The sequence below is a fragment of the Squalius cephalus genome (genome assembly GCF_949319135.1).
Source record: "Squalius cephalus genome assembly, chromosome: 8".
NCBI lineage: Eukaryota > Metazoa > Chordata > Actinopteri > Cypriniformes > Leuciscidae > Squalius > Squalius cephalus.
The window spans coordinates 36,588,164-36,602,517 of record NC_137129.1 but is presented as its reverse complement, the minus strand read 5'-3'; the positions used below and the strand labels follow the sequence as shown (position 1 = coordinate 36,602,517).

At 37.5% G+C, this 14,354-nt stretch overlaps 1 protein-coding gene across 3 annotated transcripts; it reads left to right on the top strand.

The window, feature by feature from the left end:
* Positions 1-552: 552 nt before the first annotated feature.
* Positions 553-12,730, top strand: st3gal1l (ST3 beta-galactoside alpha-2,3-sialyltransferase 1, like). Of its 3 annotated transcripts, none has more exons than XM_079878678.1 (7): positions 553-564; positions 5,931-6,237; positions 8,215-8,408; positions 8,884-9,063; positions 10,323-10,368; positions 10,478-10,597; positions 11,201-12,730. In XM_079878678.1, the coding sequence occupies exons 2-7, from the start codon at positions 5,977-5,979 to the stop codon at positions 11,366-11,368; spliced, it is 969 nt and encodes a 322-aa protein (XP_079734804.1). In that variant the 5' UTR covers positions 553-564; positions 5,931-5,976; the 3' UTR covers positions 11,369-12,730. The 3 variants fall into 3 exon arrangements, with proteins under 3 accessions (XP_079734804.1, XP_079734803.1, XP_079734805.1); XM_079878677.1 differs by lacking the exon at positions 553-564 and adding an exon at positions 5,051-5,320; XM_079878679.1 differs by lacking the exons at positions 553-564; positions 11,201-12,730 and adding an exon at positions 5,051-5,320 and having other exon boundaries at positions 10,478-11,037.
* Positions 12,731-14,354: the final 1,624 nt, after the last annotated feature.

Here is a 14,354-nt window from a genome sequence, read left to right as displayed (position 1 = left end):
TATGATGTAACGTAAACCCCAAATGTTCAAAAACCTAGAAGAAACAATTGTTTCTTTAGAGCTGTTTTTTTTATAAGAACATTATCTTTTTTTTTTTTAATGATCAAAAATGCTGTCTGTGGCTGGCAACTTAAAAAAAAAAAGAGAAAGAGTTAATATGCCTTCTAATTTGTGCGTTCATACAAGTTCCTATTTCCTCATTGATGCCTTTGAAAATATCTGACCTGTTTTAATTGCTCTGAGCTCGCAGTCTGAATGTGACTGACCTTCAATGCAACAATTACTCTTTAACTGATCAGGAAGATTCCTAGAAGAAAATATAATTTTCATTACGTGCCGTAGCCTAACCAACCAACACGCATAGAGCAGGAGGTATTACCAGGGGGGTAGAGTTACACACAAGCTCCACCCATACAGCGAAACCTAAACAAAGCAAACAACGGTTCCATTACTCACACACACACCATCGGCAGTCTTACCTTACGCCTTACTCTAATAATGCGCATCTAATAACTCAGGATTTGAAAAAACACAACGCTGAGAAGTCTGAAATACATTACCAAAGTAGGTAAGTCAGTTTTTATTCTTAGGAAAAGTTTTATGAGTAAATTACCCTTGTGAAAAAAAAGGTGCACTTTAGTGTACTTTTATAAATTGTACTTATTACACAAATAATATACTTTAAAGGAATACACTTAAGTGTGAATTAAATGCAATGTTTTCGGCGCATTAATGCACATTATATGTAATTGATTTAAAATGTATCACAGATTACGTTTAAATAAAATGCATTAAGTTTTCATTAAGAGGGATTTTTTTAAACAACGTAAGTGGGACTTTATATGTACTTTCGTAATTGCTTTAGTGTCTTAAAAATATAGTAAAAGTGCACTGCTCAATGTACTGACAAGCAATTAATATGAACTAAAATATACTTTAATGTCAGTTAACAATACACTTAAGTGTGAATTAAGTGTAATGTTTTCGACAGACTTATTGCATATGTAATTGATTTCAAATGTATTACAGATTAAGTTCAAATTAAATGCAATTAGTTGAAATTAAGAGTGATTTTTTTAAACAACTTAAGAGGGACTTTAATACATTTTTTTATGGACTTTGAAATATGGTAAAAGTGTACTTCCAAATATACTGACAAGCAATTAATGTGAACTAAAATAAACTTTAATGTAATATACATGTACACTATTATATAATTAAATACATTTGTAATTAAATTTTCTAATAATAAAGTTGCAATTTAGTATATTTCTAATTTTCTAAGTATATAAAAAAATATATATCTTAATAACCTAGTTACAATCAACACAAATTCAATTTGAAAACCCTCTACATTTACTGACAAAACTATCTCTAAAATAAATACATAAAAACCTTTCTGTTGATGCACAAGAAAAATCCAAGAAACACTATACATAAACACCAACAGTTACAACACTTTAACTCTCATTTAGAAAGAGTCTGGAGGACAATGAGGCTTATATGCACAATCATTTTCTCCCTCACATACAAAGGTACCTAAAACTATCCATCACAGAAAACATTTTGGATTTTTACATTTTCATAAAACATCATTCTGTATGATTTATAAGATTGTTTCCATGTAATTTACTGGTATTACTATACTTTTGGGGTCATTTGTTCCCCATAACCTAGGAATTACCAGTACACACATGATTTTAGAAGCAAACACACAGTACCTCTCACACACAACCCATGAATTAATACAAACAAAATGTAAAGAAAAGTATCTGTAACAATGAGGTTGAATCAAAGGAGGAAGCAGGATCCACGTGCAGCAAACTTTATTAAATAAACTCAAAACAGGACCCAGGAACAGAACAACCAACATACAATAACATTAAGAACTCACAAAGACTGAACTAGACACAAGCTAAACAAGATAACAAGGGGGTGTGGCTAATCAGAAACACATGAGGAGACTAATAAACAAGAAAAACTACAAAGGACTACAAAACATGGCACAGAACAGGAAATAACAAAAGTGCACACAAGACGAGGGGAACACAAGACAGGAATCATGACAGTATCATTACATGTACAACACTAAGATTCAAACCTTTGGGTAATGTTTTACAAAAAGGTTTTATTAGTTAACTACTTAAGTTAACATGAACTAAGAATGAATAATACTTTAAGCATTTATACATCTTAGTTAATGTTAATTTTAACATTTAATAATGCATTATTATATTCAAAAGTTGTGTATTAAAATGCTAATGCACTGTGTTAATGCACTGTGAACTCACATGAACAATGACTATAAATTGTATTAACTAACTTAAACTATATTTTAATTAACCAATATTAACAAAGATTAATAAATACTGAAAAAAAGCTCATTGTTAGATCATGTTGGCTAACACATAAAACTAATGTTAACAAATGAGACCTAAATGTAAAGTGTTACCGAACCTTGTTACTTTTAGCTCTTTAGCACCAACATTAAACAGGACCAAAAGGTTTCTTCTAAAATCTTACTCCAGCATTACAAGTGAATGTAAGTTGTCTAAAAACAAAACAGAGCTCCAAAGGCACAAAAACAAGAAAACCAAAATCATTTGTCACCAAATTTTTTGAAGTTGTTGGAAAGTGGTTTATGTCAGTGCCCCAGAAGCTCTCCAGCAGCATCTCTACACAGTATATTTGAATGGAAATGTTCCAAAGAGGCAGGAAAGTAAAAAAAATAAAATACCTTGAGGGAAAAAAACAGTGATGAATTACCTCAGTCATCAGGGCCACATCGTAGTAGGATGCTGGGAAAGGTTCCTTCACATTTCCCTCAAACACCAGGATTCCATTGACCAATTCCTACTTTACAGGGAATAAAACGTAACTTTAACAGTTACACAAATATAGATAAATAACCCAAGACCCATGCAAATTGAGAAACGTAATCTTAAATTTTAAGCTTGCTGCACATATCCTCATGAAGGATGTTCCTGTATTTACCACGGTTGACACAGCAATGCTGCAGCCTTCTTCCTTTGGTTTGTTACCTGTAAATATGATGATTATAGGGGCATCTGTAAATGCACAAGTGGGAATTTATTACTTGCAAATGGAAAAGATTCAAAGCATTTATACAGGGATAGTAAGTGACTTGATAGCAGTGTTTTAGCTTGAATCAGAGTGTGCTGGCTGGGCAACAATTCATGACAAATCTTGTAACATCACCTCATCAATACGGGTCTGTGATTCCACACAGCTTGCACTGTATCTCCAATAAGAAATACGAACTGATCCTGCAAGATGAATGTTTAACTCCAGATAAGCACAAAAATATTACATATTCCAAAACAAATAGTAATTGAACAACTCAATCTTCAAATGCAAAAAGAATTTAAATAAATTACAAGCATTATTTCTAGAGGTGGCTACCCGACAGGGACACCCATTCTTGTGTGCACACTTGCACTTGTGTGCACACACCGAGATCATCCTCCCCCGAAACCACTGATGCTAGCTTGACCGAAGTCCCCATATTCCAGCATTTTAGGAGGTTGAGGTGATAAATCTGACATGACATTGCTGCACCTCATAATCGAGATCCCCAACTCGCTGTGTGACCACAAAAGGTCCTTGCCACTTGGCTAGTAATTTAGAGCTGAATGTTGGAAGCAATACAAGCCCTTTCTCTCCTGGTGTAAATTGACGCTCTCATGACCCCTGTTGTACTGCCGACATTGTTTGTTTGTCCTATGGCTGGAGAAAATTCCCAACATGTCGAGTTTTGCTCAGAGGTCCAGGACATACTGAATTTCATTACGGCTGTTTAAAGGCCCCTCCTACCAAGCCTCTCTAATGACGTCAAGGAGAGGACGTCAAACCTCTCTTATGAGGTCCATGCCAATTCTTGGACATCCACAAGAGGCAATGGCGCTTTTGAAATGGCCGGTGGGTTCACCCGGGTTTGGCCCGGCCAAAAAATCGGACCATGAGACGTGCTTGTGTTTTTTCTTCCCCTAAATGTCCTGCCATTGGATTACAATGAGCCGCCTGGAAAAGTGTTTTCAGACAGCTTTTTGGAACTAATTACTGAGTTGTATCTTCTTTGGTTTGGGCGTCTTGGGCCACCTGATACAACCTGTCCCTTATTATAGAAAAGTAAGGATAGGAGAGCGGTTGATCACTCTAAAGCAGGGGTGCCCAATCCTGCTCCTGGCGATCGACTGTCCTGCACAGTTCATCTCCAACCCTAATCAAACACACCTGCCCTTCATTTTCAAGTGATCCTGACGTGCTCTGAAGACCTTAATTGGTTGCTTCAGGTGTGTTTGATTAGGGTTGGAGATGAACTGTGCAGGACAGTCGATCGCCAGGAGCAGGATTGGGCACCCCTGCTCTAAAGCAACTGTCTGTCGATCGTGCGGACCCTTTCAAATGCATGTTTGAGCGTTTGGTCACAAGACTGCTCCAGAGGAAAGTCATCTATTTCAGGTGGCGTTAGCTCCGACCTCATTCTTGTTTCCCCTGAGACAGTCTGCGAGGGTCCAGGAACAGTGTCTCCTGCCTGAGCAACGCCTTCTCTTCTCCCTAGCCCTGTCTCCCAAGAGGCATCCACACATAGAATCCCCAATAATTGTGTATAAGCAGGCTAATCAGTCCCCAAAATCAGCGGATGCCTGATATGGGAATTAACCGCCACCTTCAATCTATGCGTTTTCCCCCTGAATTGGATATTAGCAGGCACTAGAGGGTAATCACCACATTCCCGTGCACACACCTCAACTTAACCTTGCGGCTCATTTCCAATGCCCTTGTTGCATCAGGCTTTGATGAATGGAGGTTTGGTTACAGCCTGAATCCACTGAAGCCTGATATGTACCCCACTTATTACTCACTGGGATTAGGTACTGCCCAGCTTGCTCGGGGGCAGCCCACAGGGAGTCTGGGACCTGGATCAACTTCCCCACCTCCATGACTGGACACCTATCCTGGAAGTGACCCAGGTCCCCGCATCTCCAAAAGACCGGCACAGGCCTTCCCGCTGCCCCGGTGGCAAAAAGCTGGCCAAGAGACTGACGGAGAGAGGGGAGAGGGGAAAAAGATGCAGTGGCTCAGGCGCTCTCCGACACGCCCCCTCTTGTCCCAGGTCCGTAACCCGGCAAACATCGGAGGCCAGATTGCCTAGATTTGCCAGTTGAGTGTTCTACAATTGGTTGCTCAATTAACTTTAGTTATTGGCCATAATATATCTGCAGGTTGCAGCTGATGGACATGCTCCTCTATCAGTACACGTCCTCACAGAACCGTTCATCAGAGCAAACCACTCCAGGTAAATTAACTGGGATAAACCAAGATTTTAGCAGAAAATCTGAACAGAAACCGTTACTTTAATAGATGTGATAACAGAAAATGTTATATGGATAAAACAGCATTTACGTATCAGAAATTATCCAGGTTTATAGTAGTAGTATACATAGTAGAACTGCACAAATAATCAGTAAAAGATCACAATCAAACACCTACGTGATTTTATTTCTAAATGACAATGATTCGTCTTTTAGACCTTTGACAAGCAAGATCACAGCGGAGCATTCAGATCTGCATTGGCACTGCCACTGAGCAAGAGAGAAGTTGTCAAGTAGGCCAGGGGTTTTCAAATTGGGGTCTGAGAGCCCATAACCCATTGCCATGGGGTCCGCAAAATAATTTGCCCTCCGTATTTCTCGAGTTTTTAATCATCAGTGGTTAAAACAGCGTAATTTGCACTACAGAACACCGCTTTTCGCATTGTCTTTTCTTCTAAAACACTTTTTCTGGACACCAGGGGTTTGGTTATTTGCGAAATATGACTTGTTTGGCTATCCATATGGTGCACCTTTAGCCCCCTTGTATACGTCTCTTTTATAACTCAATATAAATCACTCTCTTTCCCTCTGTAGGTCTATTGTATTTCTGTTTGAAGTGACAAAGTTTCTAACATCACCGATGACCATGCTACTGAAACGTCTCCGCTATATCATCGCACTCCTGAGCTCCATGACCATCTTGTTAGTCCTGTACTTTCAAAACTCAGTAGTGGTTTTGACACACAGTTCTTACAGTTTTATAAGAAAACCCATATCCCTTATCTGTTTGGAAGACCGAGGAAATAGTAGCTGGTTCAGTGAACGTTACAAACCCACTGTTCCACTTCTGCTCAACAGCACCAACAGTGAATTACATGCAAACATCTTCAGCTGGTGGAAGGTAAGAAAGTTTGCTTCAAAATAAATATGCATTTACTTGGTATATACCTACCCCCAAAATTAAGATTTTGGTAAGATTTGTTTATGTTTTTAAAAGAAGTCTCTTATGCTCACCAAGGCTGCATTTATTTGATTTATGAAAATTCAGTAAAAACAGTAATATTGTGGAATATTTTAAGTAACTGTTTTCTTTTTGAATATAATTTTAAAATGTAATTTATTCCTGTGAAAACCATGTTAATAACCATGCTTAATATTTTTGTAAACACCTTTTAGTTTAATACATCCTTGCTTAAACTATTTGGGCCTATTTTTTTTTTTTTTATCACTGACCCCAAAAATATGAATAATATGTACATGCATTTCCTCCATTTTTAATTTATATTTTAATGTTTATTAATTGTAAATATTGATTAACATTTAAATATTTTCACCATCATTGATATAGATAAAAAAATGAAACATTTATGACTGTTTTAAACCAGATGTTTAATGTCAAAATACAAATTCACTACCTGTTTACACCTGGGGCACGTTAAAGCTCAAACCAGTGCGCAACTTTTTGCTACGGTTTCCGGGTTGAATGACATGTTTCCTGGAAACTGTGTGCAACAGGGTTTGAGATACGTTTTCTCTTGTTTGGTGGGTGTGTCAAAAATGTCAGCCCAATCAGCAGCAACGTGTATATAAACCACGAGGTATTAAAGAGACAGCTCCCACAATGGGTCCAAGTAAAGTCATTTACAAATGTGTCCGCTGCAGCTCGGTATACGCAACAATTGAGATTTTAGAAGACATGTTTGTCTTCTCGTCCTGAAATCCGAGGCAAATGTTGGATCACAATAATTAGGAACCACAGTTTACACAAATCCCTTCACTCGATTGGGATGTTCTCTTTTATTCTGGACGGCAAGGGCAGTGACTGTAACTTCGAGCGTATTTTGCAGTATTAAACACGTATTTTTACCAATTTCATCAGGCTCTTCAAAAAGAACACAAAGAATCAATGGCCTTCTCAGCTGCCATAGTTACAACTCTTGCGTCATCAGAACAGGGCGTTCAACACACCACCGTTTCTGTTTAAAAAATGTTTTGCAACTTTTTGTCGGGGCTGAACGCAGCCCTGGTATTAAGGTGCGTTTTGGTTGACCGGATCACAAGTAGACGAGGGAGACACATACACGTTTACACTTGGTGTTTTAATCCTTCTGTTTTGTCCACTTTCAACCACTTCTGTCCTGATTTCTCTGAGGGAAGAGGTCTACATGTGAGTACTTGTATGGGCTTTTTCAGATCTTTTGATCTAATTGACAAAATAGCTCACGTAATTTACATATGAATAAGAAAGGAGACAACGGAAAAACATACGGAAAGCATCAGCTTTCATTTCTGCTCTGATAGCCGCAAGACCACGTTAAATGCTGTGTTAGAAAATCAGGAATGGTTAGAGAATATCTATTGTTCGTGCTTGGTACATTTTTAATCTTCAAACCAAACTCAGGTCTTCAGCCGACAAAGTTTAAATCCTATGTTTACGCATTAGGTCAGTGGGCGCCTAGGAGGAGAGTAGGCGATCTTGTGGTAGTTTGAATGCATTCGACCACATGAGCGTTTACACTTTGAAAACAATCTAGTCAAATGCAATTTTGACTACGAAGCTCTGGACAAGCTCAAAACGTTTTAGACCCCGTTTACACCTTGTCGTCCAATTGTGATCGGATTGATGAAAACGCTTCTTAATATCGGGTGTAAACAGGCATATAAAACAATAAATGTGTAATGCGACTTTTTACTAAAAACCTAATTTTATGGAGATACAGAGCTTCAACAAGCACCTGTCTTTATTCTTCGTTCACAATGCCTCTTAAACATAAGGCACTGCAAACATCTTAAAATAGTACACTCTCTTATAAACACGTTTACATGATTGAATAATATAGTTCATTCTGGTCCTAACTGATTAAATTATTTCATACAGGAGCTTCAAGATGTACCAAATGTCTCAAACTACACAGAGGTGGTGAACCAGCTGTTTTCTCTCTTTCCCGATGAGGAACACTACTCAGATGCTGGTCCAGATCGCTGCAGAACCTGTGCTGTGGTGGGAAACTCTGGGAACCTCCTGGGATCCAACTATGGTCAACTAATAGACAGCCATGACTTTGTCATAAGGTAATATATTAGATTTTGCCAGACTGAAGGTTCTTTATTGCCATTGATGGTATTCAGATTATTAAAATGTTCTTCAGAAGGTTTTTTTAAGAACTGAACACTGAAAATTTCTTTAAACATTTTTTTTTTATTGTGAAGGACATTTTAATCATCTAAAGAGCCATTTTCAACTATAAAGAACCTTTTGTCCAATGAAAAGGTTCTATGGATGTTAAAGTTTCTTCATGGAACCATCAATGCCAACAAAGAACCTTTATTTTTAAGAGTGAATAATGAAGCTTTCAACCATCAGAATCGATGGAACAATTAATGACAGAGGCTGTTGTTGTATGCCTGAGATCAGATGAGATTCCATTAGATCACGTGATTCCAGAGACGAATAAGATGTTATTTAAACTATTTTCAAAAAGATGCCTTAAAGGCTTTTCATTAGAATATCATGAATACCTCAATCTCCTGTGTGTTTTTCTCTCAGGATAAATAAAGGACCAACAGAGGATTATGAGAAGGATGTGGGCAATAAGACCACTCACCGGATTCTGTATCCCGAGAGCGCTGTGGACTTGGATGACAACACCCATCTGGTGCTTCTACCAATTAAAGTTCTGGACATGCAGTGGCTTATCAGCGCTTTTACCACTAAGAACATCACACAGTAAGAATTAAACCAGAGATGATCATATGATTAAGAGATACCAGGGTCCGTTGGCTCTACCATTGGAGAAAGCGTAACGGCCAACTTAAATCACATGAGCCATGATAACCAGTCACATTACAGCGTTGACGTACAGCCGGAATTGAATTTCTTTCAGAGATGTGCGACAGTCAATGGGCAAATTCCAAATATAGTTTTTGTGTCCTTGAATGGCACTACGGGAAGGGGACGCCAATTGTAAGGGTGTTCCTAACAAAAGGGAACACACATAGGGATGCTCACTTCCGGTTGAAATTTGCCCGATGACGGCAGACACACGTCCAAAGTAGCACGTACGCTCATCCTTTAGTTAGTGAAATTTATGATACTTGCATTGCCTTAGCCGTTGAACAAGAGTCCAGATGCAGTCTCAGGAGAAAGTCTTGATGGTTCTGTAAGTCTTGATGATGTTGAAGTTGCAATCAATTTCTTCTGTGTTGAATGAAGAAATGATGATGAACTTGCTAGTTTGACTCTGTTATGGTCGAGGTAGTTACAATGGTTGTAACTTGAGACCCCTCCGGCTGCACAGCGAGGAAAGGTCCCGCGGTCGGACTGGATAGGGAGAAGGGAACTGTGCGGATACTCTTTAACCTCCACAGAGGTCACACCTCTCGAGTTTGGCTTGACCAATGAGAAAGGTGCAATTTTCAAGCGGGAAAAATTCCTTTGTTTGGAAGCTGACTCATTCACATGATTGGAGTAAGCTGGTGTCAATGCAGGCAGATCAATTTTTTTGTTGAATATTCAATTAAATGTCCCCACCTAAGCAGGCCAAAAGCCAATGGCAACAAAGATGAAAAAAGGCGAACAGCACTTTGTTTTAAAGGGAATGGGAGATGAGACTCTGATTGGTTTATTTCACGTTACGCCCAAAACACACCCATTACTCATTATGAGAATAGGGACAACTCTTTTAGACCATGCGCCGCGCGCGTCGACCATTTTTCCCGTCGTTAAACGAGTAAAAGTAGATTCGGACGCCCTATGTGCACTTGCTCCGTGTGCTTTAGACCATTCGCTTAGATAATTAAAATAGGGCCCTCAATGTTCCTTTACCTAAAACAATGTTTTCCTTAACTAAAAAATAATAATACTTCAATGCATTTTGTATAGTAATTTCAGTCATTTTGTTTTTATTAAAACTAACAATATGGATATTTAATTTTAAATGATGTTTTTAAATCTGAATTTTGATCTAAATGTATTTGTTTGCTTAGAACATACAGAGAAGTTCCATCTACAATCAAAGCAAGTAAGGACAAGGTGAACAACACAGACCTTATCATGAAATCAACCAATCAATCAATGACAAATGTTGATCTTTTTTTTATATTTTTTTAATATCCTGTTTTATTTCTGTTGTTGGTTTTAGGTGATGATCCTCCACCCTGAATTCATAAGATATGTGCATGATAACTGGGCAGAAGGTCATGGCAGATATCCATCCACTGGTTTCTTGACGCTGATATTCGCTCTTCACATCTGTGACAAGGTAAAAACTCCCATTCTGCCGGTTCAAACGGTGTGTGGCACAGCTCCAGTGTGGCATTGAGGTTGTTTTTGAGGGAGTGTCAGTTTATACAAGTATGAAGGATCTAAAAGTATAAGAATAACACCTGGATTATAAATATTTGACTTTGGGTGTCATCATGAATAGGAGTCCAGTGCAGACTGTTTAAACAAAAACAAAGGGCCTTTCAGAAAAGTGTCAGCATTAAAACCGTAGAACAGTGGGTAGCATTGTATGTGCATTGTATCTGCTTGAAAGTAAAACTGTGACATGAAGATTTATAGTTTAAAGTTGTATTGTGCGATTTAAAGAAAAATGAGTAATAGAGTTATTATTATGTGAAATAAAGTCACATTGTAAGATATGTACAACTACTATTATTTTTTTAAGCAAAGGAAAAAACTGGATTCCATATTTTTGCTAAATAAAAATAGAAAAAAAAAGACAATGAATTTAATATTAAAATTAGAGGAATTATTTTTTCACAATTTTCTTTTTCTAAAAGAGGGAGTTTTAGTTTTTACATTTTATTGACTTAAAATAGTTCATGAATAAGAAACGCACTGACAACTCTTTCTCTTACAGGTGAATGTTTTTGGGTTTGGAGCTAATAGTGACAGAAACTGGCATCATTATTTTGATAAAATATTGACTTCATTTGAAAACGACTCTCATGGTGGAGACTTTGAAAACCAAACAATCAATCAGCTCCATCAGGAGAACAAGATTTCGATGTACAAGGGTTTGACATGAAGTAGGTTCTTGGGGAAACACTACCTTTGTACTGCACAATATTGCATTGCAATAGCGCAGCAGAGACTTTCAGTTCAGATTCATCCCGAGAGGTGCAAGAGATCAACAAGAGTTTAATCTGAGCTCCACTAGCAGCACCAACTGAATCTGTGGCATTAGCAGATTCATTTTTCGGTCCCACCTTATATTAAGTGCCTTTACGTACTAACATTTAAATGAATATTTGTGTACATACATGTTTTTACATTATAATACATGCATTAATTTATTTCTTTTTTTTTTGCTTAAGTACATCCTTAATGATACTAGAAATAAAGTGTGACCCATTTTTCTTTTGTTGAGCCAGTTCAAACACCACAGACCCATTCTGGGAAATTGACCCACAAATGTCTTAAGTTTCTTCTGAATATTAACCTTGAGAAGCAGGGCTCCAGACTAACATCTGAGAGCAGTAGCACCAATGCCAGTAAGTTCTACAGATGGTGGCACCAGCACCTGATTTGGTAGTGCTTCTATAGTACCAAAACACCAGGATATGTTTCCCCACTGAAGACCCTTTAATCTGAAGTTGCGCGGAAATACACCTTAAGGGTAGCAGGGGTCAGTCCAGCTGAAAGACGCTCCAGAACTGAACCAAACGGCAAGTCGGCTGGGTTAAGATGGCATTGCTCACACCACGATGAGAAAAGATGGCATTTAAGAGCATAAAGCTTTCTAGTAGGAGCCCTAGCATTGAGAATGGTACCCCTCAGGGGCCAGACCCACATTTTCCAAATCTCAGGTCGGGGGTGAAAGACTGTGACAGAAGGTCCAACCTGGTTCAGAATCTCCCAAGGAGAGCCTTCCAGGAGAGAAACCAGGTCTGCAAACCATACTCGGGCTGGCCAAAACGGGGCTACTAATATTAAGACCCTGCTTCTTCTAGAAGAGTCTTACCCTCAAACCGCATTCAGGACAAATGTGGGCAAAATCATTTTTATTTATTTTTTAAAAATACTTTCCTTAATCTGAGCGGTACAAGACTTGGCTACTTTTGCTAAGTTTGCCACCTGAACACAATTTTTTTTTTTTTTACTTTATTCAACAATGTTAAGTGGGTGAAAAAAACCCCTCCTTAATCTCACCTTCGTGGACATAAATGGGCACCCATAAGAATGAATGGGAAAAACTGTAATTCAGAGCATTTTTTTTTTTTTTTTTTTGTCAAATAAAAATCAATAGATCCAACACAGTGCATATCATACATGCACACAAATGAAGGGGTGACCCTGTACAACATTCTCAATGTGGCAAACACTCACACTCACATACAAACAAAGCAATCATTGAGCCTATAACAGAGCTGTTTTTTTTTTTTGTTTTTTTTTTTTTAATAAAAAGTCACTCACACATACAAAAACAAAATGTAAACATTGTAACTATGATTATTGTTTGTTCTTACCTGTTTATTCTTACCTAACACTTACTTTTTTGAGTTATTGTTATGTTTATTCTTACCTGTTTGGCACCAATTCGTTTTTTGAGTTGAAATAATTGATAAATGATCTACTACTTTGTCTTTTCCTTATAGCATGGTCATATATGTCTAAGCATATTTTGGCATCTTTGTATAGTCTCACCAAACACAGTTATATATATATATATATATATATATATATATATATATATATATATATATATATATATTAAATTACAATTTTAACTTGTGATAAAGTTAAAAACTTAAGAGGTTAAATTCGTTACAACAGTGGTTTATAGAGCCTATGTGCAGCCATTGAGTACTACAGCATAGTGGTTATTGATATTATTGTTTTTTGTTAATTTTATAACAAACTTGTCTTGACCACTTTTAAGTCTCTATTAAAAACGCACTTGTTTTCCATGGCTTATAATTATTTTTATTTTTAAGTAAGTTTTAACATTTCATATTTGAGTCTGATACTGTTTTGCCACCTCTGTTTTACTATTTTATATTTGAGTCTGACACTGTTTTGCTACTCCGGTTTTAAGCTCTAAGCTTTGCTGCTTTTATTTGTGTTGTTATGCAGGTATTATTTATATATTATTTGTCTGGTTGTTCTGTAAAGCCTAGTGTCTGTTGTAAATGTGCCATATAAATAAAATGAACTTGAACTTGAACAAGTCCACCTCCACCCTGCCAAACTTCTTCCAAATGAACTCCACAATCCCTGGGCCTCAGATCTGCTGCACCAGCCTGAACATGAATGCAACGCACCAAAAATTATTCAGACACCAGATATCATTTTTTATATTGTTTTACTAGTGGGTGCAGGACACTATAGTTCATTTATGTAAATGAGCATGGAAAAATAAAGTAAACTGTGACATATCATACCCCAAGATTCTTCATACAGTGGACTACCAGTCAAATTTATACAAATTTGGGACCAATATTTATTTAGACACTTTCACCTGACCATGTTTTACTTTCATTTTTTTCTTTAATTGGTAATGCGACCACTTTTTACACCACAGACTGAACAAAATTAAAGGGATAGTTCACCCAAAAATGAAAATTCTGTCAGTAATTACTCTCCCTCATGTTGTTCCAACCCCGTAAGACATTCGTTCATCTTCGGAACACAAATTAAGATATTTTTGATGAAATCTGAGAGCTGGATCACTCCTCCATAGGCTTCTAAGGGACTGAAACTTGCTGGCCCAGAAAATGTATTAAAGATATCGTTAATATAGTCCAAGTGACTCCAGTGGCTCAATCTTAAGTTTATAAAGCGACGAGAATACTTTTTGTGCGCAAAAACAAACAAAAATAACGACTTTATTCCACTTTTCATTTCCTTCTCTCTGGGCCTCGAGTCTTTTCACGTAGTGTTTAAGCGTAGCGCGTCTGTGTTGCACGTCACCACGTAGGCTCACTATTGGCCAACGCTGGTCATGTGTGATACGTGGTGACGTGCAACACAGACGCGCTACGAATAAAGTCGTTATTTTTGTTTGTTTTTGC